A 14894-nucleotide genomic window follows, 5' to 3' on the forward strand; every position below is an offset into this window, starting at 1 on the left:
TATCACAAAAAATTGAACTCGGTTTTTCAGCTCCTTGTTGTGGCGTAGCGGTAACGCACTTTGGTTAGAAACCGCTAGGCCCGAGTTCGAACCCGGTTAAAGGTAATATCTTTCCCCGGTAGCCGATAGAATTCTATGGGTTCGAACCTGATAAATTAACCTTAATTTCTCAATCTCTGTTAATGATAGAATTAACCATAATTAACCTCACAATGAACAAGGAGTCGCCGAATCCTGTCCCAGCCTGTGGCGGGATTCGGTTAGCCCGGTAAAATTTCTTGTATGTCACGTTAAAATCCCAATGCACACAGGTCAGAACACTGGTTAGGTAGCCGCAAGGTTCCTATGTCAGCTTAGTCAGGCAAGAAGTCGCTGCTTCGGGCTGGCAACAGTGTTCGAAAACTTAGGCCCTCAGAGGGCGTGGCTCAGAGCCACACAATAGGGACACCAGCCCGAAGCAGCGCACGAGGAGTATAGGCAGCGACTTTTTTTGCATAATATTTGAAAAAAAATTGTTATGCGTCTTAAGCTAATTTTTCTTTTATCAATTGAAAACCCCACTGCCTGATGTGTTTATTTTTCAGGTGGTTTTCGAGTACTTAGTCTATTTTGTGGTGAGATATCGATTTATCTTCGCCTGAACGGTTAGGTTGTGTGTTACAGTGTGATTTTACAAGAATGGGTTCTTTAGTAACGTTACAGTTAAGATCGAAGGTTTTACTAGTTGTCGATCGGTGAGAGATTGACATTTACACTTAGGGGTGATGAAATTGCATCTAAGTCAGCTATTGTCAAGGTTAATTTCGAATTATTGGAAAGTTAACTTATGTTTATGTTAAGCTTAGTAGGTGGAGTTTACATTTAACTTCGAAGGTCTAATACTTATCGAACGTTTAGATTAATTTAACTTGAGCATCTGAAAGTGATGTTTAGAATCGATTATTATGGTAATTGAAGGTAATCGAACCGTAGACCAACGGAACACCAAGCCAGATAACTTACCACTGGGCCACACTACAAGATGCCAGAAGGAAATGAGAGTTGCCTTAAATTATATTTTTAATCTTTTGTAAAACATTCGTTATGTGAGATCTTTGGGGAAGAACATTCAGCTCCTTGTTGTGGCCTAGCGGTAACGCACTTTGGATAGAAACCGCTAGGCCCGAGTTCGAACCCGGTTAAAGGTAAAATCTTTCCCCGGTAGCCGATAGAATTCTATAGGTTCGAACCTGATAAAGTAACCTTAATTTCTCAATCTCTGTTAATGATAGAATTAACCATAGTTAACCTCACAATGAACAAGGAGTCGCCGAATCCTGTCCCAGCCTGTGGCGGGATTCGGTTAGCCCGGTAAACTTTCTTGCATGTCACGTTAAAATCCCAATGCACACAGGTCAGAACACTGGTTAGGTAGCCGCAAGGTTCCTATGTCAGCTTAGTCAGGCAAGAAGTCGCTGCTTCGGGCTGGCAACAGTGTTCGAAAAACTTAGGCCCTCAGAGGGCGTGGCTCAGAGCCACACAATAGGGACACCAGCCCGAAGCAGCGCACGAGGAGTATAGGCAGCGACTTTTTTTGCATAATATTAGAAAGAAAAATATTATGTCTCTTGGTCGATATTTCTATATGAATTGAAAACCCCTGATGATTTTATTGTTTGGACGGAGGTGGGGTGTTTTTTATATTTTGTGTTAAGATTTCAGGGGTTTTATTTGATTGTGTTATCTGTGTTAGCTGTTGATCTATTTATATACTTCTTAACGGTTAGATTGGCTTTTGCAGAGTGCTGTTTTTAAGTGATGGTTCTATTGTAAAGTTACATAGCTAAGTTGGAAGGTTTGACACTTGTTGAACGATGAGAGAATTTAGCTTGTTAATTCTTAAGGGCGACGAAGTTACATTCAAGTCAGATATTGGCAAGGTTACAATATATCGGATAATTGGAAAGTTAGTATTGGTTAATGTTAAGCTGTTTAATATGAGTTATGGTGAATTTCGAAGGTTTAATACCTATCGAACAGTTAGATTAATTTAACCGGTGCTACAAGAAGTTATAGTTAAGATCGATTATAATGGTAACTGAAGGTAATCGAACCATAGACCAACGGAACATCAAGCCAGATAACTTACCACTGGGCCATATTTTAAGATGCCAGAAGGAAATGAGAATTGACTTAGATTATTTTTTTTCTGTTGTAAATATTTGTTATGCGAGATATTTGGAGAAAAATTTCAGCTCCTTGTTGTGGCGTAGCGGAAACGCACTTTGGTTAACGTCACAGTTAATATCGAAGGTTTAACATCATCCAATGGGTGATAGAGATTAAGTGGATTAAGTTAGATCTATGTTACTCATCGTAAAGTTCATATGATACATTATTACCGTTTGTTATGGTTCGGCTTTTTAAGTGGAATATACAGTGATCTTCGAAGCTTTAATACGTTTCTGAAGGTTATGAAAGTTGAAGTGTGGTGCAGTAAGTTACATTTAAAATCGATTATAATGGCAACTGAAGGTAATCGAACCGTAGACCAACGGAACATCAAGCCAGCAAACTTACCACTGGGCCACAGTACAAGATGCCAGAACGAAATAAGTTTGCCTTAGAAATAGTTTTTTAATCTATTGTAAAACATTCGTTATCTGAGATCTTTGGAGAAAATATTTCAGCTCCTTGTTGTGGCGTAGCGGTAGCGCACTTTGGTTAGAAACCGCTAGGCCCGAGTTCGAACCCGGTTAAAGGTAATATCTTTCCCCGGTAGCCGATAGAATTCTATGGGTTCGAACCTGATAAAGTAACCTTAATTTCTCAATCTCTGTTAATGATAGAATTAACCATAATTAACCTCACAATGAACAAGGAGTCGCCGAATCCTGTCCCAGCCTGTGGCGGGATTCGGTTAGCCCGGTAAAATTTCTTGCATGTCACGTTAAAATCCCAATGCACACAGGTCAGAACACTGGTTAGGTAGCCGAAAGGTTTCCTAGGTCAGCTTAGTCAGGCAAGAAGTCGCTGCTTCGGGCTGGCAACAGTGTTCGAAAAACTTAGGCCCTCAGAGGGCGTGGCTCAGAGCCACACAATAGGGACACCAGCCCGAAGCAGCGCACGAGGAGTATAGGCAGCGACTTTTTTTTGCATAATATTAGAAAGAAAAATATTATGCCTCTTGGTCGATATTTCTATATGAATTGAAAAACCCTGATGATTTTATTGTTTGGACGGAGGTGGGGTGTTTTTTATATTTTGTGTTAAGATCTCAGGGGTTTTATTTGATTGTGTTATCTGTGTTAGCTGTTTCTATTTATATACGTCTTAACGGTTAGATTGGCTTTTGCAGAGTGCTGTTTTTTAAGTGATGGTTCTATTGTAACGTTACATAGCTAAGTTGGAAAGTTTAACACTTGTTGACCGATGAGAGAATTTAGCTTGTTAATTCTTAAGGGCGACGAAGTTACATTCAAGTCAGATATTGGCAAGGTTACAATATATCGGATGATTGGAAAGTTGGTATTGGTTAATGTTAAGCTGTTTAACATGAGTTATGGTGAATTTCGAAGGTTTAATACCTATCGAACAGTTAGATTAATTTAACCGGTGCTACAAGAAGTTATAGTTAAGATCGATTATAATGGTAACTGAAAGTAATCGAACCATAGACCAACGGAACATCAAGCCAGCAAACTTACCACTGGGCCACAGTACAAGATGCCAGAACGAAATAAGTTTGCCTTAGAAATAGTTTTTTAATCTATTGTAAAACATTCGTTATCTGAGATCTTTGGAGAAAATATTTCAGCTCCTTGTTGTGGCGTAGCGGTAGCGCACTTTGGTTAGAAACCGCTAGGCCCGAGTTCGAACCCGGTTAAAGGTAATATCTTTCCCCGGTAGCCGATAGAATTCTATGGGTTCGAACCTGATAAAGTAACCTTAATTTCTCAATCTCTGTTAATGATAGAATTAACCATAATTAACCTCACAATGAACAAGGAGTCGCCGAATCCTGTCCCAGCCTGTGGCGGGATTCGGTTAGCCCGGTAAAATTTCTTGCATGTCACGTTAAAATCCCAATGCACACAGGTCAGAACACTGGTTAGGTAGCCGAAAGGTTTCCTAGGTCAGCTTAGTCAGGCAAGAAGTCGCTGCTTCGGGCTGGCAACAGTGTTCGAAAAACTTAGGCCCTCAGAGGGCGTGGCTCAGAGCCACACAATAGGGACACCAGCCCGAAGCAGCGCACGAGGAGTATAGGCAGCGACTTTTTTTTGCATAATATTAGAAAGAAAAATATTATGCCTCTTGGTCGATATTTCTATATGAATTGAAAACCCCCGATGATTTTATTGTTTGGACGGAGGTGGGGTGTTTGTTATATTTTGTGTTAAGATCTCAGTGATTTTATTTGATTGTGTTATCTGTATTTTCTGTTGATATATTTATACACGTCTGAAGGGTTAGGTTGGGATTTACAGAGTGCTGTGTTTCAAGTGATGGTTCTATTGTAACGTTACATAGCTAAGTTGGAAGGTTTAACACTTGTTGAACGATGAGAGAATTTAACTTGAAATTCTTAAGGGCGACGAAGTTACATTCAAGTCAGATATTGGCAAGTTTACAATATATCTGATAATTGGAAAGTTAGTATTGGTTAATGTTAAGCTGTTTAAGATGAGTTAAGGTGAATTCGAAGGTTTAATACCTATCGAACAGTTAGATTAATTTAACCGGTGCTACAAGAAGTTATAGTTAAGATCGATTATAATGGCAATTGAAGGTAATCGAACCACAGACCAGCGGAACATCAAGCCAGATAACTTACCACTGGGCCATATTTTAAGATGCCAGAAGGAAATGAGAATTGACTTAGATTATTTTTTTTCTGTTGTAAATATTTGTTATGCGAGATATTTGGAGAAAAATTTCAGCTCCTTGTTGTGGCGTAGCGGAAACGCACTTTGGTTAACGTCACAGTTAATATCGAAGGTTTAACATCATGCGATGGGTGATAGAGATTACGTGGATTAAGTTAGATCTATGTTACTCATCGTAAAGTTCTTATGATACATTATTACCGTTCGTTATGGTTCGGCTTTTTAAGTGGAATATACAGTGATCTTCGAAGCTTTAATACGTTTCGGAAGTTTAATGAAATTTATATGTGCTATTGTCAGTTACACTTAAGATCGATCATAAAGGCAATAGGTGGTAATCGAGCCATTGACCAACGGAACATCAAGCAGATAACCTACCACTAGGCCATATCACAGGATGTCAGAAGATAAGATGTGAAATTACATGTTAGGCGGTTAAAACTCTTAGAAGGCCTTTTCTATTGTAAAACCTTTGTAATGAGATAAACTTGGATAAAACGTGTCAGGTACTTGTTAGTTGTGTAGCGGAATTGCACTTTGGTTAAAAACCGCTACGCCCGAATTCGATTTCGGTTGAAGGTGAAATGTTTGCCTAAACGTAACTTCTCGATCACTGTTAAAGATAAAACGTTAGTCGCAATGCAAATAGGTACTTTCTAAGGTTGGAGTTGTGACCGTGATTTTATTAGGCGGTTTGTATTTAATTAATAGTTAATGTTATCCATCTAACGGTTAGGGATAGTTCTCTAGATTTATATTGAAGATTAACGAAGTTACAGGAATGCGCTTAGTATGAGGGTTTCATGATGCCTTTAACATCAATTTATATGTGGTTAACTTTTATGAACATACAGTTAACGTATTGATCTGCTAATCATTGCTAGTTTGCGTTACTGGTAATTTTAACAGGTTGGACTTCGCTGCAATGAATCGGTAACCGAAGGGAACCGAACAGTAGACCCATGTAACATCAGGCCGGATAACCTACCAATAAGCCACCCAAGAACACGCTAGATTAGGTTAAAGTTATGCTGGAAACAGTTGGAAATTTTTCGAAAAACACCTTTACATGTTAGCAGTTCATTGATGCCATTGAGTGTTTTGTATATATTTGCAATGTAATATTGCGACACACTAGATAAATTCAAGCAAAACGAAGATAAATTACGTTAACAAAACTAAACAAATTGCAATGGGATTTATTACTTTCCCGCAATAGCATACTATTGTAGTGACTCTACCTCTACCAAGCGGTAACTTTATCTGCTTAACGATATTCCTGTGGTATTCTATATATCGCCTTCTTCTTGTGTCTGCTTATATGCTTCTGTATCTATACTCTCTCACGGAGGGACCGCCCAAGTCTCGCACCAGGGAGACCGCTTCTGGTCTCTCTTGCTTCCCCTCAACTCTACCTTACCTTCTGTGACGGAATAAACAACAAGCTAACAGAACTTTGTAGTCGGCTATATCCACAAGTATGATATGCCCTACACTATGTTTAAGGATTTGTTGAAAATAACGGCCAAATCGTCAATAAATTCAAATTTTATCGTGGGTTGCTTTAAAAGGCTGTGGCTGGCCAAATTCGAATTTAAATTGCTTAAACTTCCACAGTTTCCCTTCTTTCAATAAAACTTTGCAATAGGGAAAATATAAAACATTTTACGTCTATATTCTTAAATTAATATACACAGTATGGTTATTAAAAATATTAATTTATTACAATTTTCCACGATTAAAAACAGATATTTCATTCGTTACTAAAATGAAACACTTGAACTACTTTTTATTGGGAAAAGGGATTAAAATACCATTTAATTTTCTTTTTTTGACGAAAGTTGAAATTCATACGAAATAGCGGAAAACCTTAAATAATGCATTAGTGGAATTTATGTTGAAACTAAATAAAAAAAGCAGTAAAATTTAACTGAAGAGCTTATAAGAAAGTTATCACCAGTATTAACGAATGTCGTGCCATAGCCGGTCTAACGTAACATTTCAAGGATGCAGAATTTAGAGTTTAATCGAATCATATTCTAAATTACTTGTCAAACTTGTGTGGAGAAACCCACATTGCATAGATAAAACAGACATAAAAAAGCAATAAACGAGTGTTGTCAATGGGATTTATTTTTTACTGGTTGATTGAAATCGTAGGAGTAAACGGTTGAGTGGAATGCACGTATATAGTTTGTTTTTATAACATATTCCGATGGCCGTTGCCCCATCTAAATGAACGATTGGCACGCTTTTAAGTCTGTGTTTTCTAGGAGCAGTTTGAGCATTTTGTAGCTTCAAGTATTTTGATTTCGTTTGCTCATAACAAGTCGTGAAGACATTATCATTAACAAGGCAACAAGCTTAATCATGAGACACATGTGTCTGCAAAAGGATAACCACGTTTATGTTTTCCTTTGTTCGCTTTTAGCCTAGAAGCAAGAGAATTCGATGGGTTCACTAACATCAACCTTATATAGCAGGGGTGGGCAACCTAAGGTCTAAAGAAAGTCAACAATACAGGCCAGGGTCACACTTTTAGCGCAAGCTGCAGGTGTGAGGAGGGTGTTATCGACTTGTACGGCACAACGTGCGACGTCTTCCGTCCTTGCTTGCCAGAATCAGGGCCAGTGCCCCGGCAATCTTCCCAGCTTCCGTTGTGACTGTCCAACAGGTATGTTGTTGTTACTTTGGGGGTCAGATGCTTAGTTCGTCATCACATGTGTCCGCAAGAGTATAACAAGAAACGTCCCGCTAACGACGTCTATGTTTACTTTTTGTTCGGTTTTAGTCAAACGGATTATAATTTTTTTTATATTATAATTTTTTTGTCGGAACAATTTTTCAGCCATGCAGAATCCAATCTCTACTTATGAATAAAAAATAAGCGAATATATCAGATATATTGTGAAATGTATTGACTTCTCCATCAACAGTTTATACCAGATGAATGCTTTTATTAAGCGTTAGTTAGGCGGCTTGCAATAAACCACGTTTTATTATTTCCTCTTTTACGTGGCTAGTCTAGTAGTCGTTACTTGGTAGACACCTTAGTGCGGTAGTTTTTAAACTAGGGATACAAGTTCGTTTCTAGGTGTTTTAGGTCGGTGTTAAACAGACGCTACCTCCATGTAACTAAGTCTATAGATTTGGATTCCAGCACCAAATTTAGTTGTATCCGACTGCCATACCTTGGCGACATCAACCATCGCTTACAGAAAGAACTCTTCATTTTTATCCTTAAAGCCACAGACGGAAAGGTCCGTGTACGTCTTTTCCACCAAACACAGAAGCTTTTGAAGGCGTTTGTGCACAAAGACATGCAGGGATTGCTCAACCGATCTTCGGTTGTTTACAGACTGAAATATTCGTGTGGAAAAACCTACATTGGGGATACCAGGCGAAACCTTGGAACGCGAGTTTATGAACACCAACGAAGCGAAACGTGCGAGGTGTGTCAACACTTCAGGCCAACAAAAACCATGTAGTGGACTTTAAAAACCCGGAAGTGCTTGGAACTGCAAGGGAGCGCTATCGACTTATGTTATTGGAATCAATTTATATTCAACGCTATTAAACGTTAATTCTAAGTCGGTTCCTCTGTATCTGTTCATACTTAATTAATTAACTTTTTGCGTATTTTTGATGTGACGTACTGTCCTACTATTGTGTCTTTGTTTCTTTGCTTGTTATTGTATTGTATGTCGCAGTTGATCTGCACCTGTTTCGCCAGACGCACACTCGCAGGTGGCGCGGTTTTATGCGTGCATAAAAAACAAAGATACAATATAAAAACATTGAGTTTAAATGACATGTCTAAAAGTTTAGAAAAATATAACATTTCTTGATATATGTATATTTGAAGAGCACATACTAATACATACAAATGCAAGGAAAGCGAACGTTGTTCGATTGTCGAATGAAATAAAGCACATAGAAATATTCAGACTGAATAAAATTACACAAATGTCAATATTGCGTAAAATTTTTCTTTATGGTAAAACCAGGCAGCTGTCTGGTGTACTGTAGACAGCTTCTCCAAACAACTCCATATTATCCGCTGTCAATGCGATCACGTGACCAGATGGACACACACAATTCAGTGCCATTTTCGTGATTTCGGTTTCATCCAGCACCCGAGGCCATATCACAGCATTCTCCACCGTTCCTCTGTTAACAACGAAAAAGGTGTTAAACGCTTTCACCTGATTAGAGCCTTAAAGCTATATTTTTTTCAGCTATGGTTTTCGGTGTACTAATGATACGTAAGCCGAAGTCGTTGGTCAAAGAGCAGCTTTAAAAGGGCTAGATCATACTTGTTCATAGTAAACAATGAATGTTCTGCGATTGGGCGTATATAGTGGCCCTAAAATCTACATTCAAAACCGGCAAAGACGATTTAAGACTCTCGTTTTATTGACATTATAACATTCAGATGATTCAAAGTTTCACAATCCTGATTAATTCCGGAACGCTCCGCAAAACTTGTGATGGAAAATTTACTATACAGATTTTATTGCATAAAAGGGTGTATTTTAATGTTATACAAAACCATTGGCAGCAGGTTTCTGCTTGTAAATCACTGCCCCGCTAACTTTGCTGTGTATACGTATTTTACTTTACTTACAAAAACTCACGAAGCCAGTGTATGGGCGAAATGTATTTTCCTTTGCAAAAAGTATGATGTTGTGTTTCATTCGTGTTTTTAAACTTTGAATTTTACAGCGTTTAATACTAGTAAGGGATTTATGCACGCATAAAACCGCGACAAACGATGATTTGTAACATTATCACAGAGTTTAAAACAAGACTCATAAATTTCATTTCCATGGACAATCTTAAATCGGTGCCAAACACACATTTTGACAAAGAGTTATCTCGGACGATCATGAAACCTACGTCATAGCTTGCAATGGGTCAAAACCGCCTCCAACTTCATCTTGGTCCTGGGCCAGAATCAAGCTACCACCTCCGATGAGCACATCTGAATCGTAGGGCACTGGTCCAGTGCTCCGACCGTTTATGTACAAGCCAAGCAACTTGTAAGAGGAATCAAACCAAGCGCAGATGTGAGCCTATAAACGAAACGAGACGTCGGTCATTGCTCTGTGAATAGCCACCGCTTTGATTCGTTGCATTGCTCGGTGAACCGCTCTGACATCTCTAGCATGCATCATCTTACTTTAAAAAAATCTTAAGTGGGTTTTAGGTTTGTCGCTGAAAGCAAACTTGGTTTCAAAGGTAACGCCACGCCAATGGTCAACGGTTAACTTTTTCAACATCAATTAAGGATCTATTCAAACCAAGCGCAGATGTGAGCCTATAAACGAAACGGAACGTCGGTCATTGCTTTGTGAATAACGACCGGTCTCATTGACTGCTCTGTTTTCCTTTAAATAGAGCTTTGGTTTGTCGCTGGTAGCGAACGTGGTTTCAAAGCCAACTACATTTATTTTGTTTATCAACCCCAATGATCAACTGTTAGGCTTTGTTTTTGGTCATTGCGTGGTGAACCGCTCTAACATGCTGGCATCTTAGTTTGAGAAAACTTTCAGCTGGTTTTATGTTTGAAGCAAACGTGGTTTCAAAGGCAACACTACGCAAATGGTCCACGGTTCACGGGAAGCAAGTTTCTGCAGAATCGACTGAATTACACGATAACTCCAAGCAACACCAACGAGTCCAGTAGGAAAGCCGTGGAAAGCGAAACTTTGCAAGCTAGAACATAGAAGTTAACATGGAATACGACCGAAGCGAACTTAACGTGCTACGTTTGCAAATCAAGATGGGTCGTTGCTGTGGGTACAGAACAGGCTAATCAAACACGCAGGGCTAAAATCTTTCTTACAGCGCAAGGAACAACTGTATCACTACAGATGCATTACAAACAGCAAACTATATCACTGTTTTTTTGAAATTGGATGCTTTACGTTGTACCGCGGGGCACTTAATCATTTTTGGAAAATGTGATGCTTCCATAAAGAGATATTTTTAAAGCATTCTTGTCGTAGGTTTTAGTTTAATGTGGTAGGAATATCAACGCCCGTATAAAGACTATATTGAAAACAAATATAACCACATACACGCGGTGCCGCTAGTGAGACTGGGAACGTCGCCTTTGTATCGCGCGTAATCGCTGATCTTTCCAAGGAAATTGAAGTTGCTCGGTGGACACCCTGGGAACCGAGATGAATGATATTAGGAGAAATTACGTCTTGTTATTTTCTTCTAGTATTGGTTAGTGCAGGGTTTCCCAACCTTTTTTTACACCGTGGCCCCTTGAAAATTTTGAATCAATGGCCCCTCTATTTTTTCAACCTTTTGAATATACAGTAACAGACAGTTAGAATGATAGTAATACAACAAACAATAAACATGATATCGGTAGTACATTTAATTAGTAATTACGTATTCAGTAAGTGTTATGATTGGCTTGTTTTTGCTCTGACAATGTCTTATTTGCTGGTTTAGTGGTGGAGAGAGCCAGCCGCGTGTCATATTGAATATCCAAGACACTACTGCACTGCTTTGTCTTCAAAGTAATATTGTTGAAACCCCACATTCACAATGATGTATTGGTGGGAAAGGCAAGAGAAATGGCATGACAATTTAATTAAGCTTAGGGTACGAATTGCTTAGTTTTGCACCAAATGTTGTCAAACTATCTTTCTCCAAGCTCAATCGGGTAGCCGTCTCTTCTTGCAGCCTCAAGAGTTCATTAAATTTTAATTTAGTTTTTAATTTATTTTATTTTATTCATGGCCCCTTTGAAAAAGGCTCATGGAATCCCTAGGGGGCCATGGACCACAGGTTGGGAAACCCTGGGTTAGTGCTTAGTGTTTTTTCATGTCAAAATTACTTGCCTCATTTCTAGTCAAATTAAAATCAAGTGGGCAAACTACGCAAAAGTTTGACATAACATTTAGCCCAAATAACTGAAAAAACGACAATGTTAGTTTACTGACTGTTTATTTGCTTCTCGGTTGTTTTGTCCTTCTTGTCTATCGAGCTGTCTGGCGAAGCTACCTGCTAAGAAAGTATATTTAACGTAATACACTTTCAACAAAATGTTTTGCCAATCCTGTAGTAAATGCAAGTGATTTTCTGAAAGAAGCCTTTGTTTAACTGACTGTTATGCTACACGTTAAAAACATTATTAAAACAAATTTTACTAACACAGAATATTCAAATGAGGAAAACTGTTAAATCTTAATTTAACCTGGTGGATTTAAGTGTTAAAGATTTATCACCAATTTATTGTTTAAGCATTATATTAGTTGCGGTCAAACTTCGCTCAAGCGTGGTGCCTTGACATTGTAGTTTTCCTTAAGGTAGCTGGTGTTACCAGTGCTACAACGACTAAAGTTATTGACTTGACTTAAGTGCATATACTAGCTTTGTTTGGTACGTGTTTACAGTGTTTGTAAACGAGTATTTGAAATGACTTTCATTGCCAATTAAATTCCAAGTGAAGTCATAATTGGAGAAAGTCAATTCCAAGGCAATCCTTGTTATTCAAAGTTCAACGTCACAATATTAAAATTGAAAAACTCGTCCGATTATGGACAATAACCAAACTAAAAACAACAAAAACGTAACATTTAGTAAGATAAGTGGTTGATGTACGAATGCCAGATAAATACTTACACTATGCACGGATCTGTAATGTATTCAAATGACTTGACTTGACTTAAGTCGTTTGAACCAATTATTTAAGTTGAAATGAAATGTTTTCATTAAACATTTTTTATAATACCAGGTACTCCTATTTATCTTGATAATTTAATTACAAAGCCCAAAATGTCGAGTAGAATGACATCATCTGGATTGTTAAGGCGTTTCGATACGAACTTGTATCATCTTCAGCTAAGATTAACGATCTACTCAACCTTTTTGGCTTTGCAATTCATTATCGAGATGAATAGGAATATCATAAAAAATGCTTAATAAAAACATCTCATTTTAATCTACATTATTTGTTAAAAATACTTGAGTCAAATCATGTCATTTGTGAAACGACTTAAGTAAAGTCGAATCATTTGAATTAGTGATAGTGACTTAAGTGCACTTTAACTCACTTCAGCACTGTGTGTTCGTGTTCATTCGAACTAAATAATTCACCCACTTGTGCCATCTATCGTGTTTACAAAGAAATTATCGCACAATGGACAAATACGTCAGTATCAGATCCATTTGTTTTTCACTCACCTGGATTCGTACAATCAATCCTGCCACAACTCCAATAACACACAGCACAACGGCAACAATGATGATCACACAGCAACCTCGTGTCGGATGTTTACACGCTGCAAAACGTTTTGAACACTTTGACAAGAAACTACTTGGTTCTTCATCCACTTTTCCTTTAGTCGATGTTCGTTCTTCTTTCCCGCGTTTACCCATGACTGAAAAATGTATCGTATGCTCTTGTATCAAATATAAGTTATAGCTGGTTTGCCCTTCGCTATCAGTTTTAATTTTACTTGCCGTATCCTCTAGAACTGTGAACGTTTGCAAACCATTTTTGACCAGTGTTGGCTTAAACCTTGTTAACATTGACTAACTGGTGCAATTCAGTTCGTCATCGCATTGAATGTGTACAACACAGTCGTTTACGTTTTGTAAATTTTTTTCACGGTATGACGCTACGCTTTCAATTATTCAGTGAACAAAAAAATAATATATGGCCTTTTTGTGCCTATGATTTTAGTATGCATAATGTTTTATCTATATAAAATATGTATATCGAGATAAGTTTTACAAGTAGTTTAGAATATTATTCGTCTAAAATCAACATCCATAAAATGCTACGTTACAACGGCTATACCACGAAATTCGGCATTACTGGTCGCAACATTATAATAAGTTTTCAGGTAAATTTGGCTGCTTTTTCATTCAGTTTCGGCCCAAACGTTTCCACTAATGCTGTTTTCCAGGTTTTCTGGTATTTCGTATGAATTTTAACTTTAGTTCGACAAATTGAATTTCGATTTTAATTGCTTTTCTTACAAAAACGTAGTGGAAGTGTACGATTTTCGTTGTAAATGAAACGGCTGTTTGCGAATTTAGGAGTTCAATCGTGGAAACATTCTAATATAATTATTTTTAATAACGATTCTGTGTATATTATATTATGAATATTGGCGTAAAATGTTTTATATTTTCTCCGAATACAAAGTTTTGTGGAAAAGGGAAACTGTGAAAGTTTAAGCATTTAAAATTTGAATAGGCCAGCAACAGACATTTAAAGCAACCCACGATAGAACATGAATTATTTGCTGATTTAGCGCTAATTTTAAATAAATCCCTTAACACAGTATGGTTTTGCGGGACAGTTGTAATAAATCCCATGGCGATTTTTTTGTTTTTTGTTTTGGAAACAAAATTACTTCTTTTTCGCTTTTCTTGAATTTACAGTATAAATATGTTCTTTAAGTTTGCTCCATATATTTAGTTGAAACGTACGTCGGACTGAAGTAACATGCGAAATGTTCGTACTTTTTCAGGTTAAATCAAGCAAGCTATACATACTACTAAAACGGACTTAGTATTGTGGTAAAATATTCATAAATATAAAATAATTTATATTGCAATGTTTCCACAATTATCCCTCTTAAATTTGTAAAGAGCTGTTTCATTCATGACTAAAACATTTTATGGCAAAAAGCGATTACAATACCAATTACAATTTTTGGGACGAAAGTTTAAATTCATAGAAAATACCAGAAAACCAAAATTTACCTGAAGAGCTTATGAGAATGGTATGACCAGTTTAACAAATGTCGTGCCATAGCGGGTATAACATAGCATTTTAGGGATATCTATTTTAGAAGAATCATATACTAAACTGCTTGTCAACTTATATGATTATACACAAGCATAGATAAAACATTATACATACTAAAATCATAGGCACTAAAAAGTCATGAACGGGTTTATCTTTGGATTTCATTTTTCTACTTGAAATCGTAGCGTCATACCCTGAAAAAGTCGTATAAAACGGAAACGGTTGTGTTGTACACTTTCAGC

General features: G+C 37.5%; 1 protein-coding gene and 1 pseudogene across 1 annotated transcript; one reads left to right on the top strand and one right to left on the bottom strand.

The window, feature by feature from the left end:
• Positions 1–3978: 3978 nt before the first annotated feature.
• On the top strand, positions 3979–8442 carry LOC146145814 (uncharacterized; annotated as a pseudogene).
• A 415-nt stretch (positions 8443–8857) lies between these two features.
• On the bottom strand, positions 8858–13268 carry LOC146145815 (pentraxin-4-like). Its single transcript, XM_083390689.1, has 5 exons — positions 13208–13268; positions 10949–11041; positions 10169–10185; positions 9765–9940; positions 8858–9035 (listed from the first exon to the last, which is right to left on the bottom strand). Exons 1-5 carry the CDS (start codon positions 13266–13268, stop codon positions 8858–8860), a joined length of 525 nt encoding a protein of 174 aa, XP_083246815.1.
• Between the last annotated feature and the right edge of the window lie 1626 nt (positions 13269–14894).

Source organism: Ascidiella aspersa, chromosome 5 (genome assembly GCF_963924565.1).
Source record: "Ascidiella aspersa chromosome 5, kaAscAspe10.2, whole genome shotgun sequence".
In the NCBI taxonomy this organism is placed as follows: domain Eukaryota; kingdom Metazoa; phylum Chordata; class Ascidiacea; order Phlebobranchia; family Ascidiidae; genus Ascidiella; species Ascidiella aspersa.

Excerpts from the sequence above, each read along its gene's own strand:
- LOC146145815 (XM_083390689.1), bottom strand. The coding sequence starts at position 13,268 with ATGGGTAAACGCGGGAAAGAAGAACGAACATCGACTAAAGGAAAAGTG. Across the intron at positions 11,042-13,207 it reads AAAAGTGGATGAAGAACCAA|GGTGTCCACCGAGCAACTTC; the intron begins GTAGTTTCTTGT and ends CTCGGTTCCCAG. Across the intron at positions 9,036-9,764 it reads GACCCATTGCAAGCTATGAC|AGGAACGGTGGAGAATGCTG; the intron begins GTAGGTTTCATG and ends CGTTGTTAACAG.